Source organism: Nycticebus coucang, chromosome 4 (genome assembly GCF_027406575.1).
Source record: "Nycticebus coucang isolate mNycCou1 chromosome 4, mNycCou1.pri, whole genome shotgun sequence".
NCBI classification, from domain to species: Eukaryota; Metazoa; Chordata; class Mammalia; order Primates; family Lorisidae; genus Nycticebus; species Nycticebus coucang.
In genome coordinates, this window is record NC_069783.1 from 135,805,675 (window position 1) to 135,823,906 (window position 18,232).

The window sequence follows — 18,232 nt, forward strand, 5'->3', positions numbered from 1 at the left end:
CCTACATTTGAAAAACAGAAAGAGAGCGCATCAACAAACTCACAAGCCATGTGATGGATTGGAAAAAGAAGAACAATCTAAGCCTAAACAGAATTAGAAAAGAATATTCAAAATTAAATCAGAGATTAATGAAATTGAAAACAAAAGAACCATTCAGAAAATTAATGAAACAAAGAGTTGGTTTTTGAACAAATAAATAAAATAGATAAACCTTTGGTTAGACTAACTAGAAATAAAAAAGTAAAATCTCTAGTAACCTCAATCAGAAATGATAAAGGGGAAATAACAACTGATGCCACAGAAATACAAGAGATCATCTCTGAATACTACCAGAAAATTTATGCCCAGAAATTTGACAATGTGAAGGAAATGGATCAATATTTGGAATCACACTCTCTCCCTAGACTTACCCCTGATGAAATAGATCTCCTGAACAGACCAATTTTAATCACTGAGATCAAAGAAACAATAAAAAATCTTCCAGCAAAAAATGCCCTGGTCCAGATGGCTTTACCCCAGAATTTTATCAAACCTTAAAAGAAGAGTTTACTCCTATATTGCAGAAATTATTCCAAAAAATTGAGAAGGAAGGAATCTTCCCCAACACATTCTACGAAGTAAACATTACTCTGATACCAAAGCCAGGGAAAGACCCAACTGAAAAGGAGAATTTCAGACCAATTCAGACCAATTTCACTAATGAATATAGATGCAAAAATTCTCAACAAAATCTTAGCTAACAGATTATAGCTTATCATCAAAAAAGTCATACATCATGATCAAGTAGGTTTCATCCCAGGGATGCAAGGCTGGTTTAATATACGCAAGTCTATAAACGCTATTCACCGTATCAAGAGAAGTAAAACCAAAAACTATATGATCCTCTCAATAGATGCAGAAAAAGCATTCCACAAAATCCAGCATCCTTTTCTAATTAGAACACTGAGGAGTATAGGCATAGGTGGCACATTTCTAAAACTGATTGAAGCTATTTATGACAAACCCACAGTTAATATTTTACTGAATGGAGTAAAACTGAAAGCTTTTCCTCTTAGAACAGGAACTAGACAAGGTTGTCCTCTGTTACCATTACTATTCAACATAGTGCTGGAAGTTCTAGCCAATACAATTAGACAAGACAAGAAAATAAAGGGCATCCAAATTGGAGCAGAGGAGGTTAAATTCTCCCTCTTTGCTGATGATATGATCTTATCCTTAGAGCACCCTAAAGACTCAACCACAAGACTCTTATAAGTCATTAAAAAATACAGTAATGTTTCAGGATATAAAATCAATGTCCACAAGTCAGTTGCTTTTGTATACACCAACAACAGCCAAGATGAGATGTTAATTAAAGACACAACTGCCTTCACCATAGCCCCAAAGAAAATGAAATACTTAGGAATATACCTAACAAAAGAGGTGAAGGACCTCTATAAAGAAAATTATGTAACCTTAAGAAAGGAAATAGCAGAGGACTTTAACATATGAAGAACATACGCTGGGAAGAATCAACATTGTTAAAATGTCTATACTTCCCAGAGCAATTTACTGAGTCAATGCCATCCCTCTTAAAATACCAACATCCTATTTTCAAGACTTGAAAAAAAATGATTCTGCCTTTTGTATGGAACCAAAAAACCCTCATATTGCTAAGGCAGTTCTTAGTATAAAAACAAAGCTGGGGGTATCACCATACTGGATTTTAGGCTGTATCACAAGGCCATGGTGGTCAAAACAGCATGGTACTGGCACAAAAATAGAGACATAGATATTTGGAATCAAATAGAAAACCAGGAAATGAAATCAACAACTTACAGCCACCTAATCTTTGATAAACCAAACAAGAGTGTCCACTGGGGGAAAGATTCCCTACTCAATAAATGGTGCTCGGAGAATTGGATATCCACATGTAAAGACTGAAACTGGACCCACACCTTTCTCCACTCACAAAAATTGATTTAAGATGGATAAAGGACTTAAATTTAAGGCATGAAACAATAAATATCCTCAAAGAAAGAATAGTAAAAACACTGGAAGGTATCGGCCTGGGGAAAGATTTTATGAAGAAGACTGCATGGCAATAGCGACAACAGCAATAATAAACAAATGGGATTTAATTAAATTGAAAAGCTTCTGTACAGCCAAGGAGACAACAAACAAAGCAAATAGACATCCTACCCAATGGGACAGGATATTTGCATATTGTCTGATTCAAAGACAAACACTTAATGACAAGGATCTATACAGAACTTCAACTAATTCACAAGAAAAAAAACAACAATCTCATACATCAATGGAGAAAGAGAGATGAATAGAATCTTCTCCAAAGATGACAGACAAATGGCCAGCAATCATATGAAAAACTGCTCACCATCCCTAATTATTAGAGAAATGCAGATTAAAACAACCCTGAGATATCACCTAACCCCAGCGAGAATGGCCTATATCGCAAAATCTCAAAACTGCAGATGCTGGCGCGGTTGTGGAGAGAAAGGAACACTTTTACACTGTTGGTGGGACTGCAAACTAATACAACCTTTTTGGAAGGATGTTTGGAGAAACCTCAAAGAACTCAAGCTCGACCTCCCATTTGATCCTGCAATCCCATTACTGGGCATCTATCCAGAAGGAATTAAAAAAAAACAAAAAACTTTTATTATGAAGACACTTGTACTAGGCTGTTTATTGCAGCCCAATTTACAATTGCCAAAATGTGGAAACAACCTAAGTATCCTTCAACCCAGGAATGGATCGGTAAGGAATATGTATACCGTGGAATATTATTCAGCCATAAAAGTGGAGATTTTGCAGCATTTGTACTAACCTGGATAGAGGTGGAACACATCATTCTTAGTGAAGCATCACAGGAATGGAAAAGTATGAATGCTATGTACTCAATCTTTATTTGAAGACAATTAGTGACATGGTGGGGCGTGGGGGAAGGGAAAAGCAGACAGAGAAGGAGGGAAGGGGTGAGGGAATGGAAAGGAAGAAGAAAAAAAAAGAACGAGAAAACAGTGACTAATTTTCACATAAATTGCTTTTAATTTTGACCAAAGTATATTACTTAAATATTAATTTTTAACCCAAGATGTTAATATGTTGTTTAGGATATTATATCCTCATTTATAAGTGACATATGTTTGTAATTTCTCCTTTATGATAATACATTTTCTCCGACTTTAATAACTGGTGTACCCCGATGAAGTAGCATGATTTTGATGTATTTCTTCTTTTTCTGTTGCCTATAAGATTTAGCATGATCTGTTTTTTGAAATTATCTTTTACTTTGATTTATAAATATTAGTTGTCTATTCTTTGATACTTAAAAAAAATAATAAGAAGTTAACTGATGACTCCATACTGAATCTCAGAGTCAAAGCATTCTATAATAGACATGCTCTTATTTGACAATGTGACTGTTACTTTCTTTGCATCATCATCATCATTATTATTATTATTGCTTAAGATTTTGATGTAGCAATTGTCTGATTCCTTTCCTGAATGTATTTGTTTGTTCGTTCATTACGAGGTTTTTGTTTCTAGTCCTCATCTTAAACATTGTTATTGTTATGAAACTTTAAAGTCTTTTTAATTTTGTGAAGGCAAAAAAAAAAATGGAAACCTAATTAACACATGTATATGTAAAAATAAAAATAAATTAAAAAAAAAAGAAAACAGGACTTGAGTATTGAGAATGTTTTGCTTATATTTAAAATCATCAGAGTAACCAGCAATAACCAAAAAATGGTTCCCCAGGAAAAGAGAGCACTTAATCCTATCACTTAAATATAGAACCTAATCCCATCCCAGCCCAACCCAAGGAGTCATGGTTTTGCATTTTTACTCAGAAAACTCAATCATCCTTGAGTCATTTAAAACTACAGTGGATTGTGGTGGGGTAGGCTGGGTGTGGAGGCTCACGCCCTATAATCCTAGCACTCTGGGAGGCTGAGGCGGATGGATTGCCTGAGCTCATGGGTTGGAGATCAGCCTGAGCAAGAGAGAGATCCCATCTCTAAAAATAAATAGCCGGGTGTTGTGGTAGGTGCCTGTAGTCCTAGCTACTTGGGAGGCTGAGGCAAGAGAATCACTTGAGCCCAAGAGTTTGAGGTTGCTGGGAGCTATGACACCATGGCACTCTCCCAAAGTGGACAAAAGTGAGACTCTGTCTAAAAAAAAAAAAAAATATATATATATATATAGATAGATAGATAGATAGATACACACTAATTAAATTATCTGATTAGTACTTAGCACTCAATTTATACACTACATTAATTACATTCATGAAATTTTCTACTATGACTTTTGTATAATACTTTTACCAAGTAGAAAGTGCCTAGGCCTAACCGCAAAGTAACTTTCTGTGAGTATTTCTTTGCCATGGGGGTCTATTCATGCTCCCCAGGATGGGCTAGAGGATCAGCAGTGACTTGGCTCATCACAGGACAGATTCTCAGGAAACCCTGATCACCATTAGGTGGAATTGAAGGAGCAAAAAATGGGCACAGTGGCTCCTCAGCAAAAACTTTGGTGAACGTAAAGATGTGGGATCCATTGTCTACATCAAAAAAGGAAATACTGCCCATATCCATATCCAGAAAAATCCCCAATCTCTGTACCTTGGTATCTGAGCAGAGGGCAGTCTGAGGCATTGTGTTGGCAAATGAGTAGCCTCCAGCCTTCAGACTCACAGTCCAGAATCCAAGATCTGTAGTCAGTTGGATCTTTCCTTTCCAGTGAACAGATTCTTTACAAACTCCCAGGTCCCATTGTGTGCTCATTCCCACATCCACCTGCCAGTAATGGCAGCCAGAAGTGAAGTGAGGGGTACCCAGGACACAAAGTGGCAACTGCAATCTCTCAGCAAGGTCCTGTCGACTCTGTGTGATGCACACACAGCGGACACTCCTGAGATCATCAGAAATGAGGAGGAACTTGTTGGCTGTGTCAATATCCAAGGTCACATCCACTGCAAAAAGAAAAGCAAATTATCTCTACAAATGCACAAAATCCAGGCTGATGTTTCGTGGCTACTACAAAGTCCCAAATATCTCATTCCCTTTAGTTTCTTTCATCTGCTTTACATCAGAACTTTTTAGGACAGAAATTCCCTGGCTGCCCTGACTAGATCAAATTAGCATAGGCATGCTTTGTAGCAATATGAGACTCACTCATAATAGTAGTGCTTCTTTTTCCATTATGTGATATGTGTTTATTAATTAAACTTTTGTTCCCTGTATAGTGGAAAGTCTCTGAGTTAGACACCCTGACTCTCCTACCACACTAATGAATGAAAAAGAATGATATTAAGAAAATTCCAGTTAACAATATTTAATGATGCTTCTGTTTCCACCTTTTACTATTCCAATTCAAAAGAGAACTAAAAGTAGACCTGCCATTCCATCCTGCAGTTCCTCTACCAGGTATACATCCAGATGACCCAAACTCACTTTACAACAAAGACATTTGCACAAGAATGTTTATTGCAGCCCAATGCATAATTTCTAAGTCCTGGAATCAGTCCAAGTGCCCATCGAGCCATAAATGGATTAACAAATCGTGGTATATGTACACCATGGAATATTACGCAGCCATAAAAAAGATGGAGACTTTCCCTCTTTTATGTGTACCTGGATGGAGCTAGAGCATATTCTTCTTAGTAAAGCATCTCAAGAATGGAAAAAAAAAATCCCAATATACTCAATACTATTATGAAATCAATATGTAATCACCCACACTTTCATACAAAAGATAAAACACAATTATAGCCCAGAGAGAAGGAGAGAAGAGGAGGGCAAGGGAGGGGGTGGACGGGTGGAAGGAGAGTAATCAGTGGAATCTCACCTACTGTGCATATTGCAAGTGTACATGTCAAATATATTAATGGTAGAATATAAATGTCTAAACACAACAATTAAATAAGTGAGGTGAATGCTATGTTAACCTGTTTGATGTAAACATTCCAAATGGTATATAAAATCAGCACATTGTACCCCACAAATGCAGTACTGTACACAGTTATGATCTAATTTTAAAAATAGTATCTAGAGCAGGATTCCAGGCTTTTGTTCTTCATGTTTCTAAACAAATTGGTTTAGATATCATTCACAGTTCTGACAGGAGATGGGATATCTCTGCAGATGAAAATATGCGGGCAGAAGTACCATTCCCGCACGTTAAAAGGACCCATGGCCACAAGAAGGAATGGGGACCTAGATGGGAGATGATTTTCCATACTCTGGGAGATGAAGCCTTAAGCAAAACATTGGTAATGGGCACGAATTTAAGAAAGAAACAAACAGGTATTTAAAAGTTAGTAGACATAATTTATCTATTGTCTGGTGTAAGTGCAGCAGATGAAAATGAATGAACATTTTGAGAGATGGCTATGTGACTGAAAGGTGAAGCTGCCAATTTTAATGGAGGAAGAAAAGGAAGGGTGTGATCTGGCCTACAGAAATTAATACACTGGAAAATTATGAAAAAAAAATGACAGAACACATTATCTTTCAAATCAAAAGACAAATGCAATCACCAATGTAGATTTCATAGGTTAAAACAAGACATTGGGTGACTGATCTCTGATGATGAATTAGTGGATTAAATAAGATGAGTGGACATTGACAAGGAAGGAGGAAGAGAGTTAGAAAACTGGCTTGGACTGAGTGAATCTGTGCTCTATGTTTCAAGCAGAAGGCCAGATGTTGGTAGGTAAATGACTGGAAATTGTGGGTATCAGACAGGATACTGCACAGAACTCAACAGTGTGGGGAATTTCACAGGAACCGCCTTTCTTTATAGTTGCAATTCTTTGCCCAGGCAGTCCATAATCTCTTCATTTAAATGTGCTTTCCCTCCAGAGTCATGGAGTCGGATAGTATTTTCTGTAGCAAAGGCCCCTGTTGAAGCCCATGGTGCTTAGATGAGGAGACCAGATTCTGCAGCTCTCCCCACACCCATTGAAACACCGCCCCCATCCCCAGTGCTCCATACCAAACTCGTCCCGAGGCTGGCGAAAGCCCATTTAGTGCAATGGTGCCAACATTCACTGTTCATTAGAATTACCAGGGGGTATTAGCATTAGACTCAGGAGCACTACAGCCAGAGAGAAATTCAGATTCAATTGCTCAAAGTTTTGCTACTCTAAGTTTGATGTGATCCAAGACAGCAGGGTCATCAAATCTGAAATCTCCTAGTTCAGAATCCAGATTCTAACAAGATCCTCAGGTAATCTGAGCAAGCTACATTTTGAGACTCTCTTGTCTAATCCATGACATAGATAGAGGAACGTTTTGTTAAAGATCAGATGATTCTATGTATTGTCAGGGCTGAGAACCACTGAAGCCAGAGGAGCATCTCATTTTTAGCATCAGGCATCAGCTGATCCCTACATGGAAAGGAGAGCCCATCCCACAGATGAGTCTTCCTGGACCTGTAGTGGGAAGGGGGCAGGGGTCACAGAGTCCTTACCTTGGAATTTCTGCATCCTTGGGTTCATCTGTAGAATAGTTGTCAGATGGGGCTCCAGCTCCTTGATCTTGGAAACCAGCTTTCCCAGCTGCCAGTTGGGCCTGAGGTTGTTTTTCTGAGAGATCATGGGGCACAAATAGCAAACTAAATCCTCCCCATGTGGCTCTATCTGCAGTGAATAGATGCAGTTAAGGCAGAAGATGCATCCACATTCCATGTATATTGGCTTTTCAAGATAGGCTGAGCAGATGGGGCATTGGCTTGCTTCTTGTAACAGTCCAGCCATGTCCACTGTTGGGGGAACACACATGGCAGGGTGAATTTCAATGCGATGAATACTTATTAGTGGCACGTGACAACTTTTACATGCACCAAGTTATTGTGTTCCGAATTTGTCATCCCCAAAACAAGACTGTGACAGTACAATGACCTAACCACGTACCCTACCGTCAGGCAGTTGAAGTTCTCTCTGGAAAGAAAGTCACAAATAGACATTGTGTTTTGAACCGTGGTGGAGGAAGGGCCCATGCAACCCTTTCCCCCAGCCTAGCTGCACCAACAGAGGTGCCTGAGCATCTATCTGAAAAGCGGTTATTGCACCCCTATGCTGGTGTCATTTCACCTGGAGGAACCTAAGCAACAAATTGATTATGTAAAGGAGAAAGTCATCCTTTCTGCAGCCTTGGGACTGAAAACCAGACTGCCCACCACTCCACGGGCATCCAGTGTGTCTGGTTGTCAACACTCAGTGGGCACTTGGACAGCATTTGTTGAATTCATTAATCACTAACTGTATTTCTTTCATCCCCCTATGTCATAACCACCATTTCTCGGCATCTAAGAAGAAAAAGCCAAACACATAAGGGTGGACTCACTTCCTCTGCACTAGAATCTCCTCTGTCCTCCAGCTGCTCCCACAGGTAGCTCAAGTCTTCTGGGGAATGAACACACCGGGGCCTTTTATGGATGAGATTATCCTTCCCTCCCTCCTCACACCCTGCCACGCCCCCTCAACCTCATCAGATTTTGATTTCATTATAGTAGATAATGGGGTTTTCATTGGTGATCTATCTCCAGTTACCCCCGTAACCTTAGTAAAAATCCTTCATCATGACAGTAAAGGCCAGGCACACTGGCTCACACCTGTAATCCCAGAACTCTGGGAGGCTGAGGTAGAAGGATTGCTTGAACTTGGGATTTTAAGACTAGCTTGAGCAAGAGGAAACCCCCATCTACAAAAATAGAAAATATTAGCCAGGCATGGTGGTAGGTGCCTGTAGGCCCAGATACCTGGGAGACTTATGCTGGAGGATTGCTTAAGACCAGGAGGTTGAGCTTGCCGTGAACTGGACTGACGCCACTTCACTCTAGCCCAGGCAACAGAGTGACTCTGTCTCAAAATAAAAAAAATTTAAAAATAAAACCCAGCCCCACCAATCTTTATATTATTTTTTCTTTCATATGAAGGTAATGTTTAGGGCGGCGCCTGTGGCTCAGTCGGTAAGGCACCGGCCCCATATACCGAGGGTGGAGGGTTCAAACCCGGCCCCGGCCAAACTGCAACCAAAAAACAGCCGGGCGTTGTGGTGGGCGCCTGTAGTCCCAGCTACTCAGGAGGCTGAGGCAAGAGAATCGCTTAAGCCCAGGAGTTGGAGGTTGCTGTGAGCTGTGTGAGGCCACGGCACTCTACCGAGGGCCATAAAGTGAGACTCTGTCTCTACAAAAAAAAAAAAAAAAAAAAAAGAAAGAAAGTAATGTTTAATTAGCATTACATTAAATTTAAACTAATGTACTAATTTCACAGCCTTATTATAAGATTTTTTCATCATTTGTAAGTGGTAATGTTTCTTCTGATATAAATGATACACTTAAAGCTTTGCTTATAATCCTAAAATAAACCACTCTGTATGATTGCATTTGCAATTTTAAAACATGGTAGAAATTCATACACATCAGAATTATAGGTAATTGGTGCCTGCAACCCATCTTGGATTTGGAAAAATTTTGATAATTCACAGGAATAATTTATTTTTTTTATTTTTGTTTTTAATGTTGGGGATTCATTGAGGGTAGCATTTGTTAGGCAAAGTCCCTCTTACAATTGTGTCTTGCCCCAAAAAGGTGTGTCACACACCAAGACCCCACCCCTCCTCCTTCCCTCTCTCTGTCTTCCTTTCCCACACCCTTCCCTCCTCCTTTCTCTCTCTGCTCTCCCCTTCTCCCACCCCACTGTGTCAATGTCCTCATATCAAAATTGAATACATAGGATACATGCTTCTCTATTCTTGTGGTACCTTACTAAGAATAATGTGTTCCGGGCGGCGCCTGTGGCTCATTCGGTAAGGCGCCGGCCCCATATACCGAGGGTGGCGGGTTCAAACCCGGCCCCGGCCAAACTGCAACCAAAAAAAAGAAAAAAAAAATAGCCGGGCGTTGTAGCAGGCGCCTGTAGTCCCAGCTACTCGGGAGGCTGAGGCAAGAGAATCGCTTAAGCCCAGGAGTTGGAGGTTGCTGTGAGCTGTGTGAGGCCACAGCACTCTACCGAGGGCCATAAAGTGAGACTCTGTCTCTACAAAAAAAAAAAAGAATAATGTGTTCCACTTCCATCCAGGTTAATACAAAAGATGTAAAGTCTCCATTTTTTTAATGGCTGAATAGTATTCCATGATGGACATATACCACAGCGTGTTAATTCATCCCTGGGTTGGTGGGCATTTAGGCTGTTTCCACATTTTGGCGATTTTAAATTGAGCTGAAATAAACAGTCTAGTGCAAGTGTCCTTATGATGAAAGGATGTTTTTCCTTCCCGGTAGATGCCCAGTAATGGGACTGCAGGATCAAATGGGAGGTCTAGCTTGAGTGCTTTGAGGTTTCTCCATACTTCCTTCCAGAAAGGTTGTATTAGTTTGCAGTCCCACCAGCAGTGTAAAAGTGTTCCCTTCTCTCCACATCCACGCCAGCATCTGCCTTTTTGAGATTTTGTGATGTGGGCCATTCTCACTGGGGTTAGATGATTATCTCAGGGTTGTTTTGGTTTGCATTTCTCGAATAATTAGGCACAATGAGCACTTTTTCATATCTGTCTTCTTTAGAAGAGGTTCTATTCCTGTCTCTTGCCCATTGATATATGGGATTGTTGGCTTTTTTCTTTTTTTATTAAATCATAGCTGTGTATATCAATATGATCATGGGGCACCATACACTTGTTTCATAGAATATTTGACACATTTTCATCTCATTAGTTGACATAGCCCTCCTGGCATTATCCTAGTTACTTTGTCAAGACATTTACATTCCACATTTGCCAAGTCTCACATGTACCTTTGTAAGATGCACCACATGTGTGATCCTTTCAATCCCCCTCCCTCTACCCACCTCCCCCCTCCCTCCCCATGCTTGCCCCCTTCTGCCTGTTCTTAGGTTGAAACTTGGTTATAGCTTCATGTAAAGGTCCTAAGTTAGATTCATAGTAGGGGTGAATACATTGGATATTTTTTCTTCTATTCTTGAGACACTTTACTGAGAAGAATACGTTCCAGCTCCATCCATGTAAACATGAAGGAGGTGAGGTCTCCATCCTTCTTCAAGGCTGCATAGTATTTCATGGTGTACATATACCACAATTTGTTAATCCTTTCGTGGATCGACGGGCACTTGGGTTTCTTCCATGACTTAGCAATTATGAATAGGGCTGCAATAAAGATTCTGGTACAAATATCTTTGTTATGATGTGGTTTTGGGTCTTCTGGGTATATGCCCAGCAGAAGAATTACAGGATTGAATGGGAGATCTATTTTTAGATCTCTAAGTGTTCTCCATATATCTTTCCAAAAGGAATGTATTAGTTTGCATTCCCACCAGCAGTGCAAAAGTGTTCCCTTTTCTCCACATGCACGCCAACATCTCTGGTCTTGAGATTTTGTGATATAGGCTAGTCTCATTGGAGTTAGATGATATCTCAAAGTAGTTTTGATTTGCATTTCTCTGATGATTAAAGATGATGAGCATTTTTTCATATGTCTGAAGGCCGCTCGCCTTTCTTCTTCGGAGAAGTTTCTTTTCAATTCTCTTGCCCAGCCTGTGATGGTATCCCTTGTTCTTTTCTTGCTAATGCGTTTGAGTTCTCTGTGGATTCTGGTTATTAAACCTTTGTCAGAGACATAACCAGCAAATATCTTCTCCCATTCTGTGGGCTGTTTGCTTGCTTTACTTACTGTGTTCTTGGCAGTGCAGAAACTTTTTAGTTTGATCAAGTCCCAAAAGTGTATTTTTGAAGCTGCTTCAATCACCCGGGGGGGTCCTTCTCATAAAAAAATCACCCAACCCAATTTCTTCAAGGGTTTTCCCTGCACTCTCTTCTAGTATTTTTATAGTTTCATGTCTTAAGTTTAGGTCTTTAATCCAGTAAGAGTCTATCTTGGTTAGTGGTGAAAGGTGTGGATCGAGTTTCAGTCTTCTACAGGTTGCCAGCCAGTTCACCCAGCACCATTTGTTAAATAGTGAATCTTTTCCCCACTGGATGTTTTTAATTGGCTTGTCAAAGATTTAATAATGGTAAGTAGCTGGGTTCATCTCTTGGTTCTCTATTCTGTTCCAGACATCTACTTCTCTGTTTTTGTGCCAAATACCATGCTGTTTTGATCACTATCGATTTGTAGTATAGTCTGAGGTCTGGTAACGTAATTCCTCCTGCTTTGTTTTTATTTTTGAGTAATGTCTTGGCTATTCGAGGTTTTTTTCTGATTCCATATAAAACGAAGTATTGTTTTTTCAAGATCTTTAAAGTATGACAGTGGAACTTTAATAGGGATTGCATTGAAGGTATATATTGCTTTGGGTAGTATGGACATTTTAACAATGTTGATTCTTCCCAGCCATGAGCATGGTATGTTTTTCCATTTATTAAAATTCTCGGCTATCTCTTTTCTTAGAGTTTCATAGTTCTCTTTATATAGATCTTTCACATCCTTTGTTAGATAAACTCCCAAATATTTCATCTTCTTTGGCACTACTGTGAATGGGATAGAGTCCTTAATTGTTTTTTCAACTTGACTATTGTTGGTATATATAAAGACTACTGATTTATGAATGTTGATTTTGTAACCTGAGATGTTGCTGTATTCCTTGATCACTTCTAAGTGTTCTATAGTAGAGTCCCTGGTGTTTTCCAGATATACAATCATATCATCTGTGAAGAGCGAAAGTTTGATCTCTTCTGACCTTATGTGGATGCCCTTGATCGCCTTTTCTTCCCTAATTGCGGTGGCTAAAACTTCCATTACAATGTTAAAAATCAATGGAGACAATGGGCAGCCTTGTCTGCTTCCAGATCTCAGTGGAAATGATTCCAATTTAACTCCGTTCAATATGATATTGGCTGTGGGTTTGCTGTAGATGGCCTCTATCAGTTTAAGAAATGTCCCTTCCATACCAATTTTCTTAAGTGTTCTGATCATGAAGGGATGTTGGATGTTATCAAAAGCTTTTTCTGCATCGATTGAGAGGATCATATGGTCTTTGTTTTTTACTTTGTTTATGTGCTGGATTACATTTATAGATTTACGTATATTGAACCAGCCTTGAGACCCTGGGATAAAGCCAACTTGATCATGATGTATGATTTGTTTGATATGTTGCTGGATTCTGTTAGGATCTTGTTGAATATTTTTGTGTCTATATTCATTAGTGATATTGGTCTATAATTTTCTTTTTTTGTTGGGTCTTTTCCTGGTTTGGGGATCAGGGTGATGTTTGCTTCATAGAAGGTGTTGGGGAGTGTTCCTTCTTTTTCTACATTTTGGAAGAGTTTGAGTAATATAGGTATTACTTCCTCTTTAAAGGTTTGGTAGAATTCTGATGTGAAACCATCTGGTCCTGGGCTTTTCTTTCTGGGGAGGTTTTGTATGGTTGATGTTATTTCTGAACTTGAAATGGGCCTGTTCAACATTTCCACTTGATTCTTGTTAAGTCTTGGAAGGTGACGAGCTTCCAAGTATCTGTCCATTTCCTTCAGGTTTTCATATTTCTGAGAATAAAGTTTCTTGTAATATTCATTAAGGATTTTTTGGATTTCTGAGGAGTCTGTTGTTATTTCGTTTTTGTCATTTCTGATTGATGAGATTAGAGATTTTACTCTTTTTTTCCTGATTAGGTTGGCCAATGGTTTATCTATTTTGTTGATCTTTTCAAAAAACCAGCTTTCTGATTTATTGATCTGCTGTATTGTTCTTTTGTTTTCATTTAGTTCTGCTCTGATTTTGGTTATTTCTTTTCTTCTACTGGGTTTGGGGTTGGAGTGTTCTTCCTTTTCCAGTTGCTTGAGATGTCCCATTAAGTTGCTAACTTCCTCTCTTTCCATTCTCCTGAGGAAGGCTTGCAGCGCTATAAATTTCCCTCTTAGAACTGCCTTTGCGGTGTCCCAGAGGTTCTGATAGTTCGTGTCTTCATTGTCGTTTAGTTCCAAAAATTTGGCAATTTCCTACTTGATCTCACCTCTGACCCAGCTATCGTTCTGCATGAGCTTATTGTTGGCTTTTTTCATGTGGATTAATTTGAGTTCTCTATAGATCCTACTTATCAAGCTTTTATCTGATTCAAAATATGCAAATATCCTTTCCCATTGTGTAGGCTGTCTCTTTGTTTTGGTTGTTGTCTCCTTAGCTGTACAGAAGCTTTTCAGTTTCATTAAGTCCCATATGTTTATTTTTGTTATTGTTGCAATTGCCATGGAAGTCTTCTTCATGAAGTCTTTCCCCAGGCCGATATCTTCCAGTGTTTTTCCTATGCTTTGAGGATTTTTATCATTTCATGCCTTAAATTTAGGTCTTCTACCCATCTTGAGTGGAGAAAGGTGGAGAAAGGTGCGGGTCCAGTTTCAGTCTTTTACATGTGGATATCCAGTTCTCCTAGCATCATTTATTGAATAGGGAGTCTTTCCCCCAGTGTATGTTCTTGTTCGCTTCATTGAAGATTAGGTGGCTGTAAAATATTAGTTTCATTTCCTGGTTTTCCATTCGATTGCAAATGTATATGTCTCTATTTTTGTGCCAGTACCATGCAGTTTTGACCACTATGGCCTCATGTTACAGCCTAAAGTCTGGTATGCTGATGCCTCTGGCTTTGTTTTTATTACTAAAAACTTCCTTAGCTATACAGGTTTTTTTCTGGTTCCATACAAAACAAAGAATTATTTTGCCAAGTCTTGAAAGTATAATGTTGGTATTTTAATAGGGATGGCATTGAATCGGTAGATTGCTTTAGGAAGTACTGACTTTTTTACTTGCCTTCAAGTGATCAGCAATGAGTATTCTCTTCATTTCAGGTTAGTCCTGAAAGATGATTGACATCACCTCAAATACTTAATATTTGAAATGTAAAGCGGCGCCCATAGCTCAATGGGTAGAACCCTGGCCATACACCGAGGCTAGTGGGTTTGAACCTGGCCTGGAGCCAGCTAAAAACAATGACAACTATAACAAATGGTTTGATGTAAACACATCAGATTGTATTAAAAAATCAACACATTGTACCCCACATATGCATAAATGTATTCATGACCTATGTGTACATGACTTAATAAAAAAAAAAAAATAGCTGGGCATTGTGGCAGGTGCCTGTAGTCCCAGCAACTTGGGAAGCTGAGGCAAGAGAATCGCTTAAGCCCAAGAGTTTGAGGTCACTGTGAGCTGTGACACTACAGCACTCTATCCAGGGTGACAGCTTTGAGCTGGTGTGGGGAACGGATCCAGACCCAGCTGTCCAGCCCTTGGAATAGGGCTTACGTCCACCTCCCAGTAATAGCGTGAGGTGAATTGAGGGGAGTCCAGGACACAGATTGAGTGTTCAAATCTCTCAGGGCATTGTCTGCGATTCTGTGTGATACGTCCACAGCGGACGTGCCTCAAGTCATCAGAAATGATTAGTCTGTTATTGGCTGTGTCAACATTGAAAGTAATATCTACTGTGGAAAGACAAAAAGGTAAATCAGCAAATACACAGACTCTGAGTCTACTTTCAATTCTAATGAAGGCTCAAACATCTCATTCACTTATGTTTCTTTAAGCTACTCTTCTTCCCTAAATCAGAATTTTCCAGAAGAAACTACCCAGGATTCCTCAGTTAAGTCAGATTTCATATAGAGAATGAACATATTTGTCACAAGCATCTCTTAGAGTAGGTATTCTTTTTACATTAAGTTCTTTTTATTTTATCAATTTTTTTTTCCCTTTGGAGCATAAGATCCCTGAAGACAGAGACTAGGAATGTTGTTTACTCACAAAATTATACAACTTAACATAGATTCAGTCCAAATATAGACAACTAACAAATATTGTGAATGATTAGAAAACAATTTTACCTACTATAAAATAATAGGAAATATTAAAGTGTCAGAAATCCTTATTCTCAGGTCAGCCTGGTCCTATAGACTCAGAATCTGTATTTTAACAATATCTCCAGGTAATATAACACATGTTCAAATTTGAAAAGCCATATTTTGGGTCAGTCTTGCCCAATGAAATACAATGAAAACCATCGGGAGGTGCCTGTGGCTCAAAGAAGTAGGGCGCTGGCCCCGTATACCAGAGGTGGTGGGTTCAAACCCAACCGTGGCCAAAAACAGAAATACAATGAAAACCATGTATACTACTTAACATTTTTCTGTAGACATATTTTAAAAAGCAATAATATTGGCTTTGTGCCTGTAGTACAGTGGTTATGGCACCAGCCACATACACCAAGGGTGGTAGGTTCGAACACGGCCCAAGCCAGCTAAACAACAATGACATCTGCAACAAAAAATAGCCGGGCACTGTGGTAGGCACCTGTAGTCCCAGCTACTTTGGAGGCTGAGGCAAGAGAATCATTTAAGTCCCAGTGTTTGAAATTGCTGTGAGCTGTGACGCCACAGCACTCTACCAAGGGTGACATAGTGAGACTCTGTCTCCAAAAATAAAAAAGCAATAAGATATGCAAAATACCTTAAATAACATATAAGGCCATATGTCAGAAATTATTGTCTTTTCCACATGGGGAACTACCCACATTTCAGTAGGCTCAGTAGCCCTTGGCGACTACTATATTGGACAGCACAGGACTAGAACATCTAAATATTATATTTCCTTCAAAAACTTAAATCTGGCTTGGCGCCTGTAGCTGAAGTGGCTAAGGCACCAGCCACACACACCTGAGCTGGCAGGTTCGAATCCAGCCTGGGCCTGCCAAACAACAATGATGGTTACAACCAAAAAAACTCAAATCTATGGTCAGAATGAGAACTGTTCTTAGGGGGCATAACATTTTTAGGTGCTAGAACTCAGCTAATGCCCACCTATAATGCAGAATCTTTTCAACAGTTGTTTTTTCCAGGGCCATTGGTGGGGCTGAGAGCAGATTGCACAGATTTCTTACAGCAGAGCTTCAGCATCCTTGGGTTCTGGTGTAGAATTGCTCTCAGCTGGAGCTCTAATTTCTTGACTTTGGAAACCATCCTCTTCAGCAGGTGATGGAGCCTGACGTCATTCTTCTGAGAGACCACGGAACAGAAAGGGCATGAGACACCTTCCCCACGGGGTTCCTTCTGGAGTGAGCCGATGCATCGGAAGCAGCAGATGTAGCCACAATTTAGGTACACGGGGTTTTCAAGGTAAGATAAGCAGGCAGGACACTTGCTTCCTTCTTTAAATAGTTCAGCCATGGCCACCGTCTGTGGGAAAACGTACATGATATTGTAGTTCCACGAAGTGAATGGCAATACTCCTTGGGGCTCTTTCATCTTTACGTGAGTAGGCATCTCAGTGTCTAGTAATAGGTAATGACAGCATAAAAGACTCATGGGCCTGAACCTATGATATTTGGTCTGCTAGTTGGAACAAAGGACGTGATTCTCTCTTTGGGAAGTTGCTGGCCAGCCCTTGGAATAGGGCTGATGGGAGTTGAGATGTGTTTCCCATGAGAAAAATGCACACTGGATTTCCTTTTTTTTATGAGACAAAGTCTCACTTTGCTGCCGTGGGTAGTGTACCCTGGCATCGTACTCACAGCAATTCAAACTCCTGGGCTCAAGCTTCTTCTTGGCTCAGCCTCCTGAGTAAGTGGGACTACAGGTGTGCGCCATCATGCCCAGGCAGGGTTTTTTTGTTTTTGTTCTATTTTTTTTATTTTATTGTTAAATCATAGCTGTGTACATTAATGCGATCATGGGGCACCATACACTGGTTTTATAGACCATTTGACACATTTTCATCACACTGGTTAACATAGCCTTCCTGACATTTTCTTAGTTATTGTGTTAAGACATTTATATTCTGCATTTACTAAGTTTCACATGTACCCTTGTAGAGATGGAAGTCTTGCTCTTATTCAGGCTGGTCTCAAGCTCCTGAGCTCCAGCAATCCACCCTTCTTGAAGATTACAGCATGAGTCACCGCACTCTGCACATGATTCTTTCTTTGGGAAGCTGGTGTGGGGAACGGATCCAGACCCAGCTGTCCAGCCCTTGGAATAGGGCTTATGGAAATTGAGATGTGCTTCCTGTGTGGTGGGACCACACCTACGGTGCATCTTACAAGGATACATGTGAAACCTACTAAATGTAGAATATGAACGTCTTAACACAATAACTAAGAAAATGCCAGGAAGGCTATGTTAACTAGTGTGATGAAAATATGTCAAATTGGGGCGGCGCCTGTGGCTCAGTTGGTAGGGCGCCGGCCCCATATACCGAGGGTGGCGGGTTCAAACCCGGCCCCGGC

The 18,232-nt window shown here is 39.8% G+C and overlaps 1 protein-coding gene, 1 non-coding gene and 1 gene segment (V, D, J or C); 1 reads left to right on the forward strand and 2 right to left on the reverse strand.

Annotated features, from left to right (window-relative positions):
• LOC128584904 (probable non-functional immunoglobulin lambda variable 1-50) overlaps positions 1-18,232 on the forward strand; it is a 685,263-nt gene that overhangs the window by 309,253 nt on the left and 357,778 nt on the right.
• Positions 4,379-8,170, reverse strand: LOC128584901 (ret finger protein-like 3). The gene is made up of 2 exons (XM_053590175.1): positions 7,480-8,170; positions 4,379-4,978 (listed from the first exon to the last, which is right to left on the reverse strand). The coding sequence occupies exons 1-2, from the start codon at positions 7,787-7,789 to the stop codon at positions 4,398-4,400; spliced, it is 891 nt and encodes a 296-aa protein (XP_053446150.1). The 5' UTR covers positions 7,790-8,170; the 3' UTR covers positions 4,379-4,397.
• LOC128585307 (small nucleolar RNA SNORD2) lies at positions 14,768-14,836 on the reverse strand. The gene has a single exon (XR_008380019.1). It is a non-coding gene; the product is annotated as a small nucleolar RNA SNORD2 (small nucleolar RNA).